Here is a 24,393-nt window from a genome sequence, read left to right on the forward strand (position 1 = left end):
TAATTTTCTGCCCAGAAAACATGGCCCTCCCTCTTTTTTTCTAATACGCACATAAGTACTGAATAGGCTGGCAATGTTCCTCTTTAGCACTAAGTAGGCACTCAATCAACATTCTTAACCAAAGAAAATCAGTTTGAGTCCATCCTGCCTCTGCCACTTATGAACTTTAAGACTTTGAACAAGTCACTTACCTTCCTCTTTCTTAATATTCTTACCTAACAGAGGTACAGTAAAAGAAAATGAAATTATGGCTCTGATGGCACTTCAAAAAGTAGTGTACCTATGTAAGACCTTATTAAGATTGTGACATAATTTATAGAGACACTTAATATTTTTTTAAAGGATCCAGGACACCTAAACCTATTATTATTTATTCATTTATATAAAACTTATCTACTATTATACAAAGAATTACGTTTGATATTCTTGTATTTGCTGAAGGTAAGCAATAAAAGCTCTTAGTGACCTTCTCTGAATCAGGCCCATACATTCATAGTTATATAAACTAAGAAGATTTGAATGACTTTTTGCAGAAGATAATTTCCTCATCTAACTCAGATTATCAATTACTTTTCTTTAGTGTAAAAGTCAATTTCCTTCCTCAATTTCCTTCCTACATATGTACATTCTTGAGGCCTTCTACAAGTTGCCTCTTGCTTATGACATGGTAAGTGGCTGCATTTACTGGGATGTGACATATTTATGTCATTTAAGAGGGTTGTGGCTTACCTTTGTTTTTTCTTCTTGTGTTGTCAATCAAGTTTCATTTTTTTCTTTTTTTTGAGGTAACATTGGTTTTTAACATTATTTAAGTTTCGTGGAGACACTTAGTTTTATACTGTATGGCAAACAAGAAGTAAGAACTGATAGTTCCAAGTATTCAACAGATCACACTGAACAACAACAACAATTGTGGACACCCAGCCATTTTTACTTTGTGGAAAAGCATCACAGCCAGTCAACTCACACATGTTGCATGGCGTCTTCAAATAAAACAAGGTGCATGGCGGCATTGAGCTCGTTGTAGCTATCTAAGGCTTCGGTCAGAAATGTCCTCAGCACCTCCCAGTCTCTCATCGGCAGGTAACATGGGTCTTTGCTGCCATTAGCAAAATGGCAGTAGATGAGGGGCTGTTGAAGCAGCACGGAGCTGTCTACACCCTGCAGGAGGAGGAAGAGAAAGACACGGTCGCGTCAGTCTCCAGAAATGATTCATCTGGAGGCAGAGTAGCCTATGCAGGGAAAAGCTTGCAAATCAAACCATGAGTAGGTGGGTATGCTGCTCCCCAGTACAGGCCAACTGCATCCTGGGGTCACAGCTGTTTCAGCCAGGTAAGCGTATGCACAATTCGTTCACATCCTTATCCCATTTCTGCCCCAATGCCAATTTGTGCCAGAGCAAACAGTGACCTCTGGCATTCATTTACTTACTTCAAAATATTTACTAGCAGTTTCCAGCATGTTTTTATGAAACAAATTACGATCCTTTGTGTCTATCAGTTTGTCTCCATAAACACGAGAAGATTCATGAAGCCACAGGCGTATTAAATCATTTGGACCCTTTAAACACTCAGGAGAAGCAAATAAAATCCCCTACAAGGCAAGAGTGATAAATATTAAAACTTCAGAAGGTGGTGGCATTCCAAGATAATATTTCCTTTTAACGTTTTCTTTAACTGTGTACTGAATTTAGCAATACACTGAGTTACAAGAAGTGTTATAAAGAGTAGTAGATACATATTAGTAGTTGTACTCTCTGATAAGCAACATTTAAAAAATTAACTGTCATTTATACCCATTTTTAGGAATGCAGCTAAGACTGTACTTCAAGAGTCAGCCTAGGAACTGAATACCAGATTTTAGAACTAGTACCTGCTGCCTTCAGTGAATTAAGTTTCCAAAACCAGAGTACAAACAGCAAACATGCAAGTCACAGCATGACAATATTTTTTACTCTAAAATCCTGTGATATCATTTAATCTAACCCGTTCATTTCAGAGATGAAACATATGAGACCCAAAGTCCACTGCCTGAATTCACCCTTCATGGGTAGTCAAAGCATTTTTATTCCCCCCTTTCCTCAACACTGTCCTTCATATCTTGGATTCATATAGGCCCAGTCCTCCTGGAGAGAGTCACTGTGCTCTGGGCTTATGGGACAACACCAAGGGAGTCATAGAGACTTAGCTGCAAAGGCTAAAGAACTGGTTGATATCAGGCGTAGCTGAAAGACTGGATATGAACTGTGAGAAGACAGGCTTCTCACCCCATGGTCTCCCTTCCCTCCTAAGATCAAAAATCTGCTTTTAAACACCACTTTATTGAGCACAGTCTTTCAGGCGGGTGCTAGAAATATCGAGATGAAAAGGAATGGTCCACGTTCTGCGGAAACTTCTGCCTAATGCGGTGTGAGTTTTGAAGCAGTTGTGGAGTGATTTAGAAAGGAGGGCTATAAAAGTATAGAGAAACAAAAATCACCAAATATAAAGAAGTCTCATGAAGTTTTCATATTCAATCAGTTTACGACTTCTGTCACAAAAGAACTTTGAGCCATAAATAACTCTTCAACTGCTTTTACTCTACCAAGTAGGCCACATAAGTTGGATATTTTCAGAATTCGAAAGTTTTGAATTCCTTCTTTGGAACTGCCTTTCTAAATCATATACATACATACTGTCCTTTTACCAGATAAGCAAGTTAAGTGTCAATGACAAACCAAAATAATCTAGGAATTTAAGAAATTATAATTTCTCTTGATGCATGTTTAAAAACTGTATCACATACATATTAAAAAATGAAAAATTATCCCTCTTACTTGCACAGAAAGAAACACTCAAATATTTATATGGAATAAATGAAATAGGGAACTAAGATTTCTACCTTAGCTTCTGTTGCTAAGTCTCTAGCAGCCTAAGAGGACTCGCTACTCTCACTGACAAAACGGGACTAATAAACCTGCCATACTAACTTCATAGAGAAGTTTATGGTGGAAAATGAAAGAATACATGCTCAAGTACGCAGCATAGTTTTCGACTAAGTTCTATGAATGAACACCATTAATATTGCTATAATCAGTGTTCTACTCAAGACACATAACACAGAGCCACTGAGGTACCTGGAAGACGTTTGACAGGTCTCTCAGATTAAAGAGGTAGTGGAATTTAATGGCTGTGGGTAAAAAGTTGTGTGTCATCGTCTGATGGAATGCGATTGTTGCCTGTATCAAAGTGGGGCCACTCCTGAGTACTGGCGGCCCAAATGCTTGCTGCTGGAAATGGAAATTCAGGATTTGGCTGTAGATGGTGTTTAGTGCATCCATGGATGGAAAGTTGAATGCAAACACTGTGAAATGTCTCTGAAAAGAAAAACAAATATAAGAGTTGCATAAAATACAAAATGTAATGGGACCAGATTACAAAAAAAGGGGGGGGAACTTATTTTTTCAACTCTTCCTCTATCCATGCCCATTGCCATGTAACTTGGTAGTGCCTTCCACTCTCTCAGACTTCCCATAAGACTTGTTCAAGGTAGTGCCTTCCACTCTCTCAGACTTCCCATAAGACTTGATCAAGGCAACAGGAGGTAGAAGTAACAGGGTACCAGTCACTGTCAGACGCTTGTGTGTTTCCACTTGCTGTCTTAAGGCTCTACCTCTGCAATGAATTCTACATGCCTGCCAAAGGATGAGAGACACATGACACAGAGCCACGTTGTCCCAATCACAATCACTCTAGCCAAAGCCACCCTGAGTAGCTGACAGTTAACTCCCCAACATGTGAACAAGTCCAGCCAAGATCAGCAGAGTCACCCAGCTGAGCTTCAAGTGACCGCTCATAAACTAGTAAACAACACTGACTCTTGTATGCTGTTGTTGTATGTACGGTGGTGGTGGTGATGATTATTTAAAAGCTTACATGCACTCAGAAAACCTGAACGTAAATATTTACTGTAGCTTTCCTCAGAATTGCCAAAATGTTGAAACAACCAAGGCATCCTTAAATAAGTAAATGGATAAACAAGCTATGGTACATCCAGACAATGAGTATTATTCAGTGATAAAAAGAAATGAGCTATCAAGACATGAAAAGACATAGAGGAACCTTAAATGCATATTTAGGCTAAGTAAAAGAAGCCAGTCTGACAGGCGTAGAGAATGGACTTGAGGACACGGGGAGGGGTAAGGGTAAGCTGGGACGAAGTGAGAGTAGCACTGACGTATATGCACTACCAGATGTAAAACAGATAGCTAGTGGGAAGCAGCTGCACAGCACAGGGAGATCAGCTCGGTGCTTTGTGACCACTTAGACTGGTGGGATAGGGAGGGTTGGAGGGAGACGCAAGAGCGAAGAGATATGGGGATATATGTGTACGTATGGCTGATTCACTCTGTTATAAAGCAGAAACTAACACACCATTGTAAAGCAATTATACTCCAATAAAGATGTTACATTTAAAAAAAGAAAGAAAGAAAGAAGCCCGTCTGAAGAGGCTACATACTATATGATTCTAACTATACGACCCTCTGGAAAAGGCAACACCATAGAGACAGGAAAAGGATCAATGGTTGCCAGGGATTCGGCGGTGAGGGGGTTGTGGGGGGGGAGGACTGAACAGGTGGAGGGAGTACAGGAGATTTTTAGGACAGTGAAACTACTCTATGTGATACTTTAATGACAGATACCTGTAATTATACATTTGCCGAAACCCACAGAATGTGTAACACAAAAAATGAACCCTAATGTAAACTTCAGACTTCAGTTAATAATAACTTATCAATATTGGCTCATCAGTTGTAACAGATGCAGCACACTAATGCAAGGTGTTTTTAAATGGGTCACAGCGAGTATGTGGGAACTCTCTGTGCTTTCAGCTCATTTTTCTGTAAACCTAAAACTGCCCTAAAAAGTCTACTAATTAAAATAAGCTTCCACGCTTCACCAAATGTCCAGTAGAACCATACATCCTAATCTTTACCCAAAAGCACTAAGAATCAAGATCTACAACGTGTGAGTATGATATTCAGGGGCTCTTTGGAGGAGAGCTGTATTCAACACCTTACCTGTAGTCTAGGATTGATAGTGAAACTGCCCACCATCGGATTCATGCAGGCAACATACTGACAGCTGTGGATTTCTTTAAGCATCACTTTCTGTCTATCATACCTGCAAGACAGAAAACAGAACCTTAAGTCCCAAAGCTCAAAATGACAACAAAACCCACCAATCCATAAAGGACTTCACAAATTGTTTCTTTTGATCTTTACAATTGCTCTGTGACGTTGAGCTTGTTAGCCTACCTGAGAGACATAAAAACTAAAGCTCAGAAAACTGAAGACTACACGGCTCCTTTGATGCCAGAATCAACATATGGAGCCAAATCAATAGGTACTATTAATGCTTATAGATTCTCGTGTGAGTTTGGTTAGAAACATCCACAGCAAGACTGGGGGATTGCAGACTGCAATGCCCAGATATTACCAGATAGTTACATCCCACAGAAAAGCTTCTCCTAAGTAACTGAGTGTGAGTTAATGCATTAAGGAGCTTAACGCTTAAACTAGACAGTTTACGTTTCTAAGATACTTTTCAATCCACTTCTTCCAAAGATTCAAAGCAAACCTATTCCATTTAAGATGAGCAACAGGGGATGCAGAGTGAAACCCAAAACGTATCATAGAAAACGCTCCTCAGAAGAGGAAGAAACTGGGGTAATTCCATTTTCTTTTAGACGTCTTTATTGGAGTATAATTGTTTTACAATGGTGCGTTAGTTGCTGCTCTATAGCAAAGTGAATCAGCTATACATATACATATATCCCCATATCTCCTCCCTCTTCTCTTGTGTCTCCCTCCCACCCTCCCTATCCCACCCCGCTAATTCCATTTTTAAATGTTTATCCATAGTCATAACAAGTAGATTTTGGTAGAAAATACAATACAGACAATCGCTTACCAGTGACCATAATCAATATGCTGTCGAATCAGAGTGTGGGGCTGAACAGTGCCATATAAGTCCACTGCAGGCATATTCATGTCGTCGATAAAATAAACCAATTTTTTATTTCCTCCTGGACCATAGTTACGACCAGCTTTTTTCTCTAGAGGTTTCTCAAGAATTCCTGAAACCAATGTATAATTCTGTCCACCAAATAAAGTGTAACCTTCTGTTTATATATAATAAAATATAAACATATTTATATATGAATATAAAATAGAACCTTAGTCCTTTTTTCTTGTTTTTCCTCATCCTCTCCCCATTTCACCCACTCTGTGGCTTCAAGTACCATTTCTCTGCAGGTTAATCCCAGAAACATGTCTCTGTTCACCACCTTCTATGTCACACTCTCCTCGAGCTCACCTTGACCCTCCTTTCCTAGAGAGTCAGTATCTGCAGCGTGATGTCACACTGGCCATCACATCTGAGACCACACCATTGCTGACCTTTGCACCTTCCTTCCCTGTACCTACTGTAAAACACGAACCACTGCTGGTCCACCCAGAACCTGGTGGATCAGTCTTTCTTTATCAAAATAGAGCCTAGGGACAGCTCAAGAATTTCTCACACCTCTCTTCTTGGGCCACAGGGTGCAGAAGTACAAGAAGATACTGTATGTAGACATTATCGTGTGTATACATCAAATTACATTTCTTCACATGCGTATCTGACTTTGTGTCGGTATGTTTAAGAGAAACTCATGAGTATAGAAAATCTTGAAAGGTGTGGATCTGAGATGTAGCATCTAATTACTTGCCTACTCTCTAAATGGACTATAAATAGCTTGAGGATGAGGAACTATATCATGCTCATCTGTATTCCTGATGACAACCACAACAAATAAGTAACTGTTAAAAGAACAAAGGAATGAATGAAGAAATATACAATGAATAAATTAACAAACCCCTCTTCCAAGCAGCATATCTGCATTTCCAAATGCTTGCTGGACAACAGTTCCTATTAGCCATTGGCACCTGGACGTTTGGCCAACACCAAATACGCCTGTTCCCAAACTCAATTTAACAAGCCTCTTCCCCACTCACAACCCATCTCTTCTTTTTAGCCTTCTGTGCTCCTGTTTATAGAATTAACATCTCCCAGTCAGCCAGAAGCAAAGCCTGAATTTAGTCTTTCCCTCCTGGTCCCTGATTGGCCCAACCATAGCCTGTACATGTCTCTTCCTTTTCACCTTTCCCTCTACAACTCTAGTCCAGGGCACCATTTCATTTGGCTAGCACACTGCTCAAGGGGACTGGTCTCCCCACCACAGACTTCTCCTCCCAAAGCAGAGCCTGCATCTTGTCAGTTCCTTTCTCCCCATCAATGGCTCACCATTTCCTACCATATGAAATATGTTCTCTTCCACTTGCATCTCAGCTCTCTCCACAGTCACAGTGACCAACCATCCCAGGTTGCCTGGGATGATCCCAGTTTTAGCACTACAAGTTCCATATCTTCCCAGCCTTTGGCAAAGTAGACAACTGGTCACTCCATCTACAATAGAACTCCAACCCGCCACTCCAGCCTTTGCCCTATCTTCTGCCTGACCACTATGCTTCAGTCAACTTAGAGATTCAATTAATTGAATATGTCCCACAATTTCCTCTCTTTCATGTCTTTGTTTAAGCTGATCCTTCTATCCTAAGTCCCCTTTTTGCCTGCATACCACCCCATCTCAAAGGTCTGAAACCCTTTCTTTAGAGTACACTAGCTCTTTCTATTCCTCATGCTAATAGGCAATGTCTAAATCTATTCATGCCTGTATCCCTTCCAAGAATTAGCAAGCTGAACTTTGTTCAACTACTGAATTGCAGCCCTAGTCTTCCATTTACAAGTGATAAAGTGATCCCTTCTTCTGTGTCTGCAAATGAAAAACATGTATTGTACACAGTGTCTGGAGAGAAAGTACATAAATCATACATATTTGCTAAAGAAATGAATGAAAAACTTCTGAGTCAGCTTTTTAACTGTTCCAGTCACAATGATGAAGAAGACAAACTTGATTAAGAAAGAGATTACAGAAAAATCGTTCTTGGCTGAGTTGATGTCCGTGATAAGAAAATACGTTATTAATCTTTACTGATAGAGCTGAGAAAACAGCAACAACACACACAACAAGAAAACATGTTCAGGGCAACAGGTTTCCTACAGTAGCGGACAGAAGGGAGTTCTGCTGCCCCCATTCAGCACAGCCCCATTGCTGTGCTGGCCAGAGTGACAGAGTTACCACTATCAGCTCTTTATATCGATATCAGTGCTTCTCTACTTCTACACATCTACTTCATGTGCCCTTCCAAACTCAGAATGCCCCAGATCTATGTGGTTCCTTTGATTACGCTGACACATGTATTCAACAGTTAAAAATTATTCTCATAGCTCTTCTAAAATTTAACTAACAACCCGGGGCCTGTCATTTCATCAATACAGTTTGAATGAACTTCCCCCTAAATCAATCCCTTACTTGAAAAGGTAACCAGTGCACTCTTCCTGGAGTATATTCTTTTGTTGCTAGGGCTCCGTGAAATTGATTAAAGCTAACCAAACGGTTTAGAGGCAAAGCAATGAACACTGTTGACGTAAATTCTTGCTGTTCTATAGAGTAGTAACCCACATAAAGCCAGGAGTGATATGGAAAGCCAAAAATCACAATATTTAGACAAAGTATATTTAGCCAGAATGGTGATAAGTAAAAATGCATCCTAGGCAAAATGTCTAAAGCCTAGCAAAAGTAATCATTTCTTTGGGCTGCATGTTCTGCCCTTGACAGTTTCTGATCTCTTGTTTCTCAAGTATAAACAGGAGGAACACTTACTCTGCAGAGCTGCCGATGTTGTGTAGTAGTTGAAAGGCACATGGGACACTATATAAGCCTCGGAGAGACCTGCTAGTATGTCACCTACAAAGACTGTTTTTCCCACTCCAGCGTTTCCTACCAGCATCAGCGGCTGTCCTTTCTCAAGCAACAACTCTATGAAATATTGAAGACGAGTTGTCTCTGATGTGTGAACCAGAACTCCCTGGAGAGAAAAATAGAATGAGAGAAAGATCAGAGAGAGAGGCATTCCAAAATTTTGTATCTGAACCAACCCAGTCATTTTAGAATTGAGACCAAATGAATTCTTAGTTCTAAACAGCCAGTAGGAGAGATTCCACTTAATTTCTTGTTTTGAATGATCAGTTCAGACATCACAGCTTGAGAAGAGCAGTTGGGTAGTGCCATCAAAGTGCCACAGCAGAAGCAATTGATTTATTTTTTCCAGTTAAGAGCTAGCACCGAAGGCTCCCTATCACGGAATACCTACACTCTGCCTAGCCTTGTGTTACACATACAAGGGAATGCAGTAAATGCTTAAGAAACTGTCCACCACTCTTTAGGAGATGATAAAGCATGTGAAAAGCCAAGCCACATATAACCAAAAATTGGTAGCAATTCCTGGGCCCAGTAAGATTAATGATTAATGTGCAAAATGATCAGGCACAATCCACGCTAAAGGAGTTCAGTGCGAGGAGAGACCAGCTTGGAGGAAACAGGCATTAAGTGAAATATTCACAAATCCAAAGCACTGTTGAAACTTACTGTGCATTGTTTTGTTAAAAATTCTCATAACATGTTTCTGTTTTGAAAATTGGCTATTTATTTAGATGCTACATCGTTTCACAAAAAGTTAGAGGTGGCTTACAAGAATACAATGAAACGAAGGATACAAGTAAAAGCCAGACTCAGGGAACAGAGACTAATATATAAGATGAGGAAAAGGGGAAGCAGACACAGACACGCAGGAAAGAGAAGCCTGCATGGTGATTAAAGAGAATTGAATATGTCTTACATTTCTTGGTGGCCAAATTAAAAAGGGGATTAAAAAAACTACCTGCAGGATTTATATTGCTCATAAGAAAAACACATAAACTCTGTAATAAGGTCCGCACATTAATACCCATAATTAACACCTACTGAGAGCTGAGTATGTGACAGGTTCTATGCTGAGCCCTTTGCATGCATTACATTGTATGACACTCATAACAAACCTATGAGGAGAGCTTTGTTATCATTTCCATTTCAGAGATGATGAAGTTAAAGCTTAGAGAACATTCATAACTTGGCCAAACTCATAGGTGGTAGTACTTAGATTCAAACTCAAATCTGTCGGGAGCCCACGCCCTGTCTTACCTACCACAAAGAACGCTCTGCTGATCACGGACTGTATACACATTACCTGATGTCTTGGTACCTCTATTTCTCCATGTGTAAAAAGGCTAGTAACAGTCCCTGCCTTAGAAAGTTTTCATAAGGATTAAATTAGTTAATCTATGGAAATAAGGCACTTAGAAAAGGTCCTGACATATTATAATGTCATATTAGTATTTGCTACTATTATTGGCTCAATATGGTTCTCCTCAAACATGTTAAGAGGTTTTTAATCAAATAGCCACATTTGGTGCAGTTGTGTATACAGTAAGACTATGAAGTCCTGATAGGTTCTCTGTTGAATAAAATGCATCACTGATAAGGTGCATCAACCTTGTGATACCACTTTTTTGGTCGTGTGTGTGTGTGTGTACGTGTGTGTGTGTTTGTTTTGGTTAAGTACAAATCCTCAGCTTTCAACCACCTAGGTAATACTGGTAGGTAGCTGAAGTCTAGACAGGCTGAGCGGAAACAGAGATGTCAAAATCTATAAAGCAGATGGAGCAGACCCTGCTGGTTGCCTCCCAGAATCCATCTGTCCACTTCTTCCCTCCTGCCAGAGCCCCACTTTGTTCAAGTCTCTGCCCCTCCTCCACACAACCTGACTCCTGCAATGGTGTGATGACTGTCAAAGCTTAACCTCATTACCCTGGCCTGAGACTGGGTTAGAGGTGGCATGTGACCCCTTGTGAATTGGATACAGGGGGCAGTCTGCTCTGGGGCTTCTGCAAAACGTTTCTTCAGTCTTAATAAAAAATATGAGAACGTCTTCTTTCCCCCTAACTTGTTTCCTTTGAACTCCTGGGACCACTAGAGTCATCTTGAGATCAGGAGGGATACCAGTCTTCAAGTGAGGCCAGTGTTAAGGCGAGAAGATCTGAATCCTTGGTGATATCACCAAGTCATAAGGCCTTCCTACCTCTGAATTTCTGGTTTGTAAAATGATAAGTTTCCTCCCAGTTAAGTGGTTATAGGGTGAAATGTGTCCTCCCAAAATTCATATGTTGGAGCCCTAACCCCAGTGTCACGGAATATGACTGTATTTGGAGGTAAGGCCTTTAAAGAGGTGATTAAGTTTAAATGAGGCTGAGAGAGTGGGATTTAATCCAATCTGACTGATGTTCTTGTAGGAAGAAGAAATTTGGACACACTTCAAGACAGTGTCCAGGGATATGTGTATACAGAGGAAGGACCATGTGAGGACACAGCAAGAGGTGGCCATCTACAAGCCAAGGACAGAGGCCTCAGGAGAAACCAAATCTACTAACACTTCAAACTTGGACTTCTAGCCTCTAAGACTACGAGAAAAATTAATTTCTGATGTTTAAGCCACTCAGTCTCTGGTAGTTTGTCAGGGTATCCCTAGCACACTAATACAAGCAGAGTAGGCCCCTAATTCAAAATGACTGGTAAAACGGAAATGTAAATACAAAGAAGACACACGGGGAAAATGCCATCATGTGAAGATTTGAGGGATGTTGCCACATTGCAAGGAACACCAAGATTTTCAGCAAACCACCTGAAGCTAGGAGAGATTTTCCCTTACAGCCCTCAGAAGGAACCAATCCTGCTAACACCTTTATTTTCAACTTCTAGCCTCCAAAACTGTGAGACAATAAATTTCTGTTGTTGAAGCCACCTAGTTTGTGGTACTTGGTTAACTGTAGCTCCAAGACACTCACACTGGATTTTCTTTTATTTCGCACTATGTGTCCTAGTTAGTGTAGGCATCACCTATATGCAGTTCATATGGCACTACTTGAAATAATAAGCTCCAAAATCAATCACAACGACGTGATTTTGAGAAAGAAATATAATGAAAAGCACAACAGATTGAGGCAGAATTAGAAGATGGTTAAAGAATAACTTGATATATAAAAATGTAGGACAAGTTACAAACAGTTAAAAGATGATAAAGATTCATTTAGATTTGTGAGCTGCCATGTGAATTTGAAAATATGAGTAAGAAGATCAAACATTCGTTTTATAGCTTGAGGAGTAAAGGAAAGAAGTTATATGTGAAAAGCACTGTTTAAGAAATTCACACTAAGGTCAGAAATAAGACTCACCAAACTAATAGAAACGTGCTTCCAATTTTTATAAAATCACACAATTTCTAGGAAAATCTAAAGAAAGCTGTTACCACAGAATTAAATTGAAATAAATTAAAAAAAAGAAGTTGTAGAAATATAGAAACCGTCCCACTAGTCATTCCTATAACTTGAGATTCTTCTCTCCAAGGAAATACGTTATATGCTGACCATGCCAACAGTAATTTATTGATCAGGGAGGGAAAAAAAAGACTGCTCAAAAACAAACAAACAAGGCTCAGACCAGCACCATGTGGCTTGAAGAGCAGTATGTTTCCCACACCTACCTGCAGAGGTGCCTCTGGATCCATAGTAAATTGGGGGATTTTATCAGCCCAAGGCAAGAATTTCTTAGTTTTGTGGTCCAGATAATAATCAAAAATTGTTCCCTGGGATGGAAACTTCACTGCTTTCATCTCTTTATGCCACCACTGACTGAATTCAGCTTGACAACCAGAAACCTAAGGAGAGCAAGACAAATTCTTATTGCAGACTTAAAAGTAATTTTGAACCCATAGAAAGTCCCTGCAAATCTGGCTGATCACACAGTGTTTGCAGTGTACAGACTCATAATTACAAATGGGATTGAGTAACTGACCCAAGAAAAAATAAATAACTAGAAGGAAGCTGTAATGAATGACAATACCATCAAGGCAGAAAGCTATAATTGCCATATGTCCATCAGGTACAAATTTTCTGGAGTAATTATTAACTTAAAGGACAAGGTAAGCTTAGATGAACCTTCGATGACCCCGAGGTTGTTCAATTCAATAATGGGCTATCATGCAAATCACCATGCTATAAGACAGTGGTTAGCAAATAGTGGTATTGATTTCTACTAATATCTCCATGAACTGAGGGTAAAATGAGAAAAGTAAGAACAAAGGAATTCTTTAAAAAATTAGTAACATTATTGATTTAAATACTGTTCTTGGAGCTTATAGCCTTCCTGGAACATTTGGCATTAAAATATCCTTTCCTTTATAAAGCTATGGTGATAATAAATGGTCATTTTAAAATAAATGCCCTTATTTAGAAAAGCAGACAGTTGGTAACCCTATTTCATTCCTCCAAATCATTATTGAAATGTTGTTGGTCTTTGAAATTGGAAATCTGAGAAGCTCTGCAATGAGGGAAAGAACTTGGACTTGGTTTTCTAGCACAGCACAACTGAGTGGTCTAGCTGAAAACTCCACAAATCCCTGCCCTAGAAGAGACTCTTCCGGAGAAGATGACAGCGTAGGAAACAGGTTCTCCTGGCTAGAAGGTGTTTTTTTTTTTCTTCGGTATGCGGGCCTCTCACTGTTGTGGCCTCTCCCGTTGCGGAGCACAGGCTCCGGACGCGCAGGCTCAGCGGCCATGGCTCATGGGGCTAGCCGCTCCGCGGCATGTGGGGTCTTCCCAGACCGGGACATGAACCCGTGTCCCCTGCATCGGCAGGTGGACTCTCAACCACTGCGCCACCAGGGAAACCCGAAGGTGCTTGCTTTTATACAACAACAGGTACAAGCCCTTTGCTGCTAGATTAGGGTTTGGAAGATGGAGGAGGTGAAATTTCAACTGGGTACTAGCAACTAACAACCCCTTCTGTATCTACAGGATGACCTGGCCTAGACTCTTACATCCACAGGATGAGCTGGCAAAGTGAGTTTTGGTGAACTCTAAGAACACTGCATGGTCCATTGCATTCAGCAATCTCACTTATCTAAGACTTCAACTCCCATTTTTCTCCAGAAGAATTCTTAAACTTGCTTTTACTTTGGTGTCCTTATGTCCGTGGACTACGGCCCACTTTTTGTACGACACTATCTCACACACACAAATAGAGACAGACAGGATGGCTGGAGGATAGGAGAGTGTGGTCGGGGCTGAGAGGGGTGATCAGCCTTAGCAGGGAGAGCTGATCCCATCACTTTACAAACAAGCCGAGCTCATATTCCTACCCACCACCACTCATATGTCAATGAGTTTAGGTTCATTTCAGTTATGTTCAGATTGGTGTCATGAGATTTTTTTTTATCACCCTACAGAAGTTGGTCTGAAATCAAGTTCATTCAGAAGGTATTCCTTACCTGGCACCATTCTCTGTAGGCAGGATACATACGACTTCTACTTTACATCAAAATTTGCTTCACCTAACCGTTACATCAGCAAAGTGGTTTTGATGACAAATTTTGAATCATTCATTCACTCACTGAAATGCATTTTGTTCTATAGTGGGGTAGAAAACAAACAGGGTTTCTTCCCTCATAGAGTTTATGGGAAAGAGAAAGGGGGAGCCATGAGGAAGCACGGTGCCAGCAGAGGTGAAGCCAATAAAAAGACAAATAAATAAACAGGCACCTTGAAAGGCGACGTTGTGAGAGAAATGGGTGAATCTGTTTTAACTGGATGTTCAGGGAAGCCATCTCTGAGAACAGGCACATATTAGAGAGAAGACCATTCCAGGAAGCAGGAAGAGGTCAGCATGTGCAAATATCTTATGGTACGAAACAACCTGTGTTCCAGAAACCGGCCGGTGCAGCTGGAGGGGAGCGAGGGGAGGCAGCAGCAGAGGAAGAAGTAGGGAGAGAGGCAGCGCCAGATCCAGAGGCCGTGTAAAGAGTATTAAATTTTAAAGTTTTATCTTAAAAGCAATTAAAGTGTTGTAAACTCAGCAGTGTATCATATAATCCAATTTACATTAAAAAACAAAATCACTCTGGGCGCTGAGTGAATAATGGATTATGGGGCAAGTATAGAAGCGGAAAGACCAGTGAGGAGCTTACTTCAGAAGCCAAGTGAGAAAGGATAACGGCTGTTTACAGGAAGCTCAGGGAGGGTTGATGGGGGACCACTTTTGGAAGGTGTTTGCAACAGCCTGGGTTAAGAACACAGGTCCTGAGTCAGTCTGCTGCAGCTTGAACTTGCCTCAGACATTAGTTAGCCATGTTCCCAAGCAGGCTAACTTATCTAAGTTTCAGTTTCTTTTTTGTAAAAGAAGAAGAATAGTTGTACCTATATAGACAGGTTTTATTTTTTTGAAGATTCAGCGAGCTAGCCTATTAAGAGCCCTGAGCACATTCCCTGACATACAGTAGGCACCCAAATTTGTTGAATAAATGGCTATCCCAAGACTCTTTCTTGGGTCTGCTTCATTCATGTTTCCAACTTCATAGCCTCTCTTTTGAATGCTTCACAGTTAAAGTCTTTTTGAAAATTTAAAGACGATGATGATGATATCAACTATTAATTGGGGAAAGAGTGGGAGAGGAAGGGGACCATGCGATGCCCAGCTGCTGGCTTGAATAACTGGCTGGAAGGCTGCCAGGTTGGGATACTGCAAAGATGAAAAGAAGATCAGCTGGGAGGAAGGTGAGCTGTTATGATCAGGAGTAGAAAGATCTCAGCTGTCAACCTCCTACTCATGTGATTTTACCTGGTTGTAGGCCCTGGAAAAGGAAAACCCTTCTGGAGAACACCGGAAAAAAGACAAGACCCATGAGGTTTTGGGGGAGAAGGGGAGAGGGGGAGAGAGGGAGAGTCTGCATGTGGTCTCCATGAAGGAGAAATCCACACATGTAAATTTTGCCTTTGAGAAAAACCATGTGAAGTCACCCAATATTCTCACTCAGGCAACAGAGGCTATATTCTTTAGAAAGCACTTGGAGATTACCGCAGGAAGTGTGGCTTCTGAGAAGGGTCAGAATAAGATATAGAATGCCAAGTGAATGCCAGATTTATTTATAGATATAATTTATGGTTACCTAGTAACAAGAAGAGGAACTGGCCCTCAGGTTATAGCAACCATGGATTTTAGAACCTACAGTGAGTAAACCAACAAATTTGGGTCATTCTTGGCTGTGATGCCTTCCAATTTAAATTCCCTGTTTACATCTGGAAACGTTTAGGGAAGCCTGGAAGACATATGCTATCTATTTTTAATTCAAAGATTCAGAGGTACCCATAGAAGCACTACGACCATGAGAGATCCTGGTGTACCATGGATAGCTTGTGGAGAGAGAGATACATGAGTGGGAATTCTGATGTAATCATTTCCCATCAGTCAAGTTACTTTGCCTCTCTGAGCTTTACTTTATCTGCATAGTGAGGATACCTTGAAAAATTATTGTAAAGATTACATGAAAAAATCTACACAGAGAGGTGCATGGGAGAGATTAGATGTGAAAATTTCTAAAGGTGAAAAACTCCCACTTTGTACTTCGGCAAGTCTAAGCAGTTTGTGTGTGGTACGTGTCGTGTGTATGGGCGTGAGCGCACGTGTGTGTGCGTGTGTGTGCGTGTGTGTGCGCACATCTATGCAAGTTCGTAACTCAAGTGTTCGCCCAGAAGAACTCAGAAGCCACAAATGGACTGTACTAGCAATGCTGTGTAGGAATGATAGCTTCACTTTAGCCTGAAGGAAAGAACAATGGAAAGGAACCAGCCTGAGGCTGACTATGGTTCACAACAATTACCCTAGGAATCATGTGTGAGACTACTTAGAGGGTAAGAGGACTAGAGACCTGGAAACCAATTTGAATGTTATTATGTGCTGTGGATTGAACTGTCTCCCCACCAAAATTCATATGCTGAAGGCTTAATCCCCAATGTGATGGTATTTGGAGATGGGGCCTTTGGTAGGTGATTATGTTTAGATTAGTGACTTTACAAGAAAAGACATAAGAAAACTTCTTATCTTTCTCTCTCTCTGCCATGTGAGGACACACAAAAAGGCATCCGTCTGCAAGGTATGAGGAGGGCCCTCGCCAGAACTCAACCGTGCTGGTACCCTGACTTTGGACTTGCAGCCTCCAGAACTGAGAGAAAGTAAATTTCTGTTGTTTAAGCCACCCAGGGTATGATACTTTGTTATGGGAGCCCAAGCCAAAACAATGTGGTAGCCCACAACAATCTAAAGATGATACACTCCTGAATTAAGGCTGTAGGGATAGAGAAGAGGGGACAGATGTGACAGCTATTTTCTAACTGAAAGTATCTGATGACCATGGGATGTAGAAATAAGATGATGTCTCCCAGGTTTTTAACTAGAGCAACTGGGAGAAATGCATTACTGAGGAAAAGACGAAAGAGGAAGAGCAAATATGGGGGTGGGGCAGGTGAAGCACCCTGTCTCAGGCACACCGAAACACTGCTGGTATTGACATGGAACCTTGAATTCAGAAGACAGATCTGATGGAAGGCTATGGATTTGACCTTATCAGCCAAAGAGAGCACCACCAGCCTGAATGAGCTTGCTGACAATGTTACAGGCTTAGGAGAGAATAGGGCAAGTAGGATAGATTTATGATAATATACATTTTTAAAAACCCCATAGGGATCACACAGAATAATATTTCCCCCCAAATAAAACTGGTTCTATAAACTATTTCTACACATACCTGATCTTGTAGTAGAATGCCTCCAAATGCCCAGATACAAGCAAAGACAAAATAGACCTCATAAACTTCCTTCGGGCTGTCAGAATGTACATTATCAGGAGTCAACAAACATTCCAAAAGAGTGCAAAGAGTCTAAAGAAAAAGAAAAAGCCATTCTTTCAGGGAAACTTTTTTCTTTTTTTACAACAGTGAAGTTCACAGGGCTTATTAACAAATCCACTGTACCCTTAAGAGATTCTGTGAATTTTCCCCATTCTGTGTGATTTGCTACCCCATGAGACACAAAAATGGCGGCCTTGGGTTTCTGAGTCAGCCGTGGACATCCTTGGCCACTTTCAACCAAACTAACCTTCTAGGTAACAACAAACTGTTAAAAAAATCCTACTATCATAAATCCTCCAATAATCACTGTAATAAAGAGAAATACATAAAACCAAAAAGAAAAAAATAATGGGGATATAGCTGTGCTGTCTTTTTTATAAATAGGGAGTCATACTACTACATACTACACATAGTGGGTATATTCTATAGACCACTTTCTCACTTAAAAACAAACTAAAGGCATTTTTCCTTTTCCATAAGTGTTGCCCTACAATATCACTGGGAATGAAGGCACTAGATGGAAAGGCTATGTAACCATTTCCCACGGTTGGACGTTTAGATAACCCAGTTTCCCTCAGTACTTTGGCAGCTGTTTCCCCCACCTGTTGTCATAAATTTAGAAAGTCGGACTGACAGCCTTAGCCTGTGGCATTTTTTAGACAGGACACTAAAGTTAACCCTGGAAGAAATGCTGTTCAGGAACTTGCTCTTCACCTCCGGGTGAAACGGCTCTATTGCTCTGAAACACACTCCACGTCCAGGGCAATCAGGTCAGCAAGGAGGGAACATGGCTGCTGCAAACACCTCTGTCATGTGAAATCATAACCATAATGAACATGTTTTTGAGCTAGTTCTCTAAAGCAGCAGTCCCCAACTTTTTGGCACCAGGGACCGGTTTCGTGGAAGACAATTTTTCCATGGACGGTGGGGGCAGTGGGGGGATGGTTCAGGAGGTAATGTGAGCAATGGGGGGGAGCAACGGGGAGCGAGAGGCAGATGAAGCTTCCTCGCTGGCCCGCCGCTCACCTCCTGCTGTGTGGCTCGGTTCCTAACAGGCCATGGGACCAGTACTGGTCCGAGGCCCGGGGGTTGGGGACCCCTGCTCTGAAGCACAAAAATGGCTGTCATGACTCAGAACTGTCATAGACCCTCAAAACTCATGATACCCTTCCTCCAGTTTTTGGAGGCAGCAGATTTTTGTCACTATCATACACACAGCTACGGAAGCTATAACAAAGCATGTCATGTGTGTGCCTCTCCTTCCCAACCATGAGAGGTGGGGAAAATCCATGGTAACATGGAAAATGGGTCCTGGACATAATTTGGAAATGTTTCCAAAATTTAAATAGTTGAGCGCCTGTTATACTTTTCAGTCTCTCTTGATTTCCATTATTTTATATTGTGCCATGATTGCCAATTTAAAATAATCTTCTAATGGAATAAAACGCACCAATTTGTTATCAAGAAAAATAATGTAAAACTCTGAGGCTTTGCTATTCCTGAGTAGAAGCCATGTGAGTCTAAGGAACTGTTAAAATCAAAATGAAAAAGACTGAAAGGTCTGAATATGACATTATCCACTGATTTGAACATGCTGATAACTCACCTGATTTTTTCTGTTTTCTCCCAAACACAGTACTTGGAAAACATTTTAAGCTCTGTGCCAGCAATTAATAAAAGCATACCTTGGTGCATATTCTGAATGAGTTAAAACACCTTACCAAATGTAAAGCAAAAAAGTTTCATATATTGGAAAACATAGTACATTAATTTCTTAAAGTAGCCTTTTAAAAAGAATGAAATAATGCCATTTACAGCTACATGGATGGACCTAGAGATTATCATACTAAGTGAAGTCAGACAAAGAAAGGCAAATATCACATGATATCACTTGTATGTGGAATCTAAAATATAACACAAACGAACTTATCTATGAAACAGAGACAGACTCACAGACATAGAGAACAGACTTGTGGTTGCCAAGGGGAAGTGGGGCTGGAGGGATGGATTGGGAGTTTGGGATTAGCGGATGCAAACTAGTATATGTAGAATGGATAAACAACAAGGTCCTATTGTATAGCACAAAGTATATTCAATATCCTGTGATAAACCACAGTGGAAAAGAATATGAAAAAGAATATATATACATACATATATATGCGTATATATGTGTGTGCATATATACATAACTGAATCAGTTTTCTGTATACCAGTATGTATAACACAACATTGTAAATCAACTATACTTCAATAAAAATAAGGTAGTCTTCTTAAGCTATTCTCCTGTACACTCATTTTTGTCTCAAATTTTGTCCTTATAAGCAATCACTGCAAAGAGACGACTTTATACAACAGCAGCCAAAAAAGGAGTTAAGGATAAAATGCCATTTCTGAGTACTACAAAAGGAGGAAGTGAGAGCAAAAATCATATTAATTCCTACTGACTTATTTTCACACTACTCTTGAATGAAAAAGTTCGCACCACAGAGAAACACAAATACACAAGTCAAGTTGAGAAGGAACTCGATACTTGCTTTTTTGCAAGTATTACACCAGAGGACGTCTAATTAGGCTAACCACAAAATTAATTCATTATGAATAAATTCAGACCTGCTTTCAGAAATAAATTATACCTCAGATAATTACTGTTGGAGACTATCGTTTTCTTAATTGGTGTGTGAATTATCCGAAAACCTGAACTTTCTCTTCTTATTATGCTTGTGACTATTTCTAATTTAGCTTCAAACAAATTCTGTATCATAGTAACTTCACGGTAACAAAGTACTTCAAAACCAGTTTTGCTCCTAAAGAGACACAAATAAAGGTTTCTAACTGTTACCCTTCTGTGACGTTTTAGACTTGTAAAGGCTGGGGATAGTTATTCTTCACGCTGAGATGAAGATCACAACCTTCGTTTCTGTGTGCTGTGAATTATTTTCATTTGCTGCCATGACAATGTATCATATATACTCTTCACTCTAACCAGCTGTCTCACAATGAGGATCAGAAAAAAAAAATCTATCCCTGAAATACTACGAACTAGACTGACCTGACTTGAGGACTATTTTTGGGAGGGGGAGAAAAGAAAGGGAAGAGAGAGTGGGAGGCAGGGCAGGGTGGTGCCCGACGAGGCAGAGTTCAGAAGCTTTCTCTTACTCACCGGCCAACATCTTTAATTGCATGAATTTTTTGTATTCAAAAACAACACACTGAGCACCTTCTCTGGGCCAGTTACTTAGGAAACAGAAAAATAAATGAGCCTGTTACTATTCTGTTCTTCTTATTCCACGCAAATATACTTGGGAAGAACGCAATGATTCAATAATGTATTGGGACCTACTATGTGCTTGGCATTATGGAAATCTCTGGAGATATAAAAATGGTAAAAGGTGGTAAAAGGCGTGTGATAGAGGATTGCAAAAAGCACTGGGGAACACGGGGTCTGGGGTGGGGGAGGGTTGGACCAACCTAACCATTCCAGAAACCATTGCACCTTTTTGAACAAGCAAGAACTTCTATTTTGATCAAGCCACACTACCACATCAGGACTAGAGTGTGAAACGGTGTGACGCAGGACAAACCTGCACCAGGCTGCTCTCTGGAATTGAAGTGACGGTTTTAAAGCTTCTTCTCAGCTTATCCAAGCACGCAGGAATGTATTTATCAAAAAGAATCGTTAAATTGGCCTTTTCTGACTGATGCTGCCTTCTGTCTATCCAACTGGCCACATACCTGAAAAAGAACACAGAAAAGCTTTTATGGGGCACTGGGCTTGAAAAGGAAAATTCCACCAACTCAAAAGCTTCCCCCTTCAACACAGCTTGGTCCAACACTTCAGGGACACGTTGAGTGGGTTCATTCTATTTTTCAAATGGCAAATATTTTAAAAATGACCCTTTAAAACCTTGTTTTAATGGCCATTTTTACCTTAATGAAAAGAATGTAAAAGAAACTCCTAATAGCACTTAGAAACCCAACATAATAGACAGTAAGCAGGCCATTACTGAGCATTTATACGGAAGTACAGTTTGTCATTTCCTAGAGGACTGAAAGTATTCTCAGAGGGTAGGCTTTATTTATGAAAACAGCTTGGGATTTTTCTTGATGAAAACTGGCATCAATTACTTAGTAATGAGAAATCAGTTACAAATAAAAAGGTGAAAATTCCATAGGGGCTACTTCCAAGTCCCTCCTTGTTCACTGGACTGAATGTAACTCTAACCTGATAGCTGATCATGTGCTTCCAGTAAGTGGCTCTAAAATGGTATCTCACACTTGGATACATGTGTATGAATCTGAAGCTTATAAAATGTTACCAATTTTGATACATTCATGTCTCTAACATATTAATAAAAAACTACTTATCAATAAAATGAAACATGACTTAGTAGCACCCACAGTAGTCTCTGGAAAGAAACTGTATGATATGACATAAGAAACAACTGCTCAAAGAGTGCTCATCAAATAGGAAGCAGTGATCACAAATACATATAGCTGCCACCAGAGACGCAGGGCGACCAGACCCATGACAGCTACACCTTGCTTTAAGCAAATCAGATTTCATATATATATATATTTTTTTCCGGTACGCGGGCCTCTCACTGCCGTGGCCTCTCCCGTTGCGGAGCACAGGCTCCGGACGCGCAGGCTCAGTGGCCATGGCTCATGGGCCCAGCCGCTCCACAGCATGTGGGATCTTCCCGGACCAGGGCACGAACCCGCGTCCCCTGCATCAACAAGCGGACTCTCAACCACTGCGCCACCAGGGAAGCCCAGATTTCATATTTTTAATATCAGAAGAAATTAAGGCGAGATGATTATCTTAGAAAAGGCTCCCTTTGATATTCACAAGCCTTCACAGTAGGGTTTTATTAAATATTCAACTACCTATACACTACTGCTAGATTTATAAAATATCTACTGTCAAAACTTTTTCAGGTCCAAGAGGAATGATTATCAGCTGCAGTCCAGTTGCATGATGGCGACTGAGAGAACACTTCTGGGGCTCCATGAGTTGCATCCAGTGGGTGCCATGGAACAATGGAATGCAGGTGTTAGGTAGTGGGAATGAAGGCTACACCTACCACTCAGCTACTCATTTTACTCTTCATAAGCTGTCAGAAGTGGAATCTTAGTATCCAAAGCTTATTGCGGTGAGGGGGGCAGGGGAGAGAACTGTTTAGGGAGATGCAGCTCTAAGACTGCCTGGGTCTTTATCCATTTTTTAACTCTGTTACCTTGGGCAAGTCAGTTAACCTCTCTGTGCCTCAAGTTTCTCATCTGTCAATGGAGATAATAATGAAATGCACTTCCTAGGGTTGTTGTGAGCAGCAAACGAGTTCTCATGTATTAAGTGCTTACATTAACATCTGGCATATAACAAATTCTCAATCAGTGCTACTCATTAGCACAGAGTTGGTGGATTTGGGAGAACTGAGAGAACTGAGTTCAGATCCTGGCTCTGCCTCTCTGATCATCGCCTAAAGACAGTATGTTCGGTAGGGCTTAAGGGTTGGTAGGCAGTGCCCTGATGCACGTAGCAAATTCTACCCCTACTCCCCACCCCTGTCTTTGGTCTCTGTGGGGTCAGAAGGCTGTGCAGGGGTAACTAGGAGCTGCAGTGTCAACACAGCCCCAAGAGGCGGAATTGGTCTTTGCACTTAGGGGACATGTAAGAGCTACTTCATTGACCCACGTCGGCAGTAGCCAAAGTCTCAAAGGGAGAGCCGACCAGGCCCACGAGAAGATGATGCTGTTGTACCAATTACGTCCACAAGTAAGAAAGTTAGTTCTATCAAACCAGGAGGCGTGGTAAGAGCTGGTCCTGACCGGGGGAAAAAAAACAACCAACCAAAATGACCTCTGCTAGAGGTCAAGCACACCACACAGCATTGGAAGTAAAAAAAAAAAAAGTCTGTACTGTTAAATATGGACAGTTTTAAATTTCATGTATAAGTTACTGCTGAATTTAGTAAACATTAAAAGACAGCAAATTATCTTCAGCAGCGGCAAAAACTGAAGCTATACTTTTGTACTGTTGGCAATTCCTTTCACCGTACTTCGTATAAAAGTGTCTCCTGATTTTTAAAAGATGCTGTAGATTTGAACATGGCCAAATGAAACACACTGCTATCATACAACATACAAGTGAAAATATCACACTTATTTATTCCTTACCTACATAAGTGATCACCCACATTGCTGCCCCTGCCTCAGGAAATAGCTACTTTATGATGCCTTAATGCATCATCTTAATGCCAACGTCTAGGTCACTAACAAAGAATCTTTGGCTCATCAGTGCTTGCAAATATATTCCACATAAGCAGCTGTGTTGCTCTTCTTCCTTCTCTAGAACTGCTATAGGCACATCACAGGAAGTCTAAAGTCCAGCAGTTTAGAAACTATATAGGTAGCCAAAGTCTTCAGGCTTCTGAAGACTTTTTTTATTTATTACTCTGTAGTCTGTGGTTGGAATCCTGTCATACAGGATAGCAGGAATTCATCAGAGTTCTCTATAGTTTGCCCCTCACAGCTACAGCTGGGTTCTCTATTATTCACAGTGGCCTGGAAATTAGCAGAAGTTAAAAGGACCCACAGATCAGGAGTGTACTTTGATGATTTCTGAATCTGTATGTTTACAC

At 40.7% G+C, this 24,393-nt stretch overlaps 1 protein-coding gene across 1 annotated transcript in view; it reads right to left on the minus strand.

Moving 5' to 3' along the window:
* The window catches only part of DNAH11 (dynein axonemal heavy chain 11), a 315,311-nt gene that overhangs the window by 131,642 nt on the left and 159,276 nt on the right, over window positions 1–24,393 (minus strand). The window contains 9 exon segments of the mRNA XM_029233957.1: window positions 968–1,161; window positions 1,432–1,593; window positions 3,116–3,355; window positions 5,060–5,162; window positions 5,952–6,117; window positions 8,806–9,006; window positions 12,553–12,730; window positions 17,651–17,782; window positions 21,334–21,484. Of these exon segments, the coding sequence (XP_029089790.1) occupies window positions 968–1,161; window positions 1,432–1,593; window positions 3,116–3,355; window positions 5,060–5,162; window positions 5,952–6,117; window positions 8,806–9,006; window positions 12,553–12,730; window positions 17,651–17,782; window positions 21,334–21,484 (1,527 nt within the window).

Source organism: Monodon monoceros, unplaced genomic scaffold (genome assembly GCF_005190385.1).
Source record: "Monodon monoceros isolate NGI ecotype Baffin Bay Population unplaced genomic scaffold, NGI_Narwhal_1 Super_Scaffold_2, whole genome shotgun sequence".
NCBI classification, from domain to species: domain Eukaryota; kingdom Metazoa; phylum Chordata; class Mammalia; order Artiodactyla; family Monodontidae; genus Monodon; species Monodon monoceros.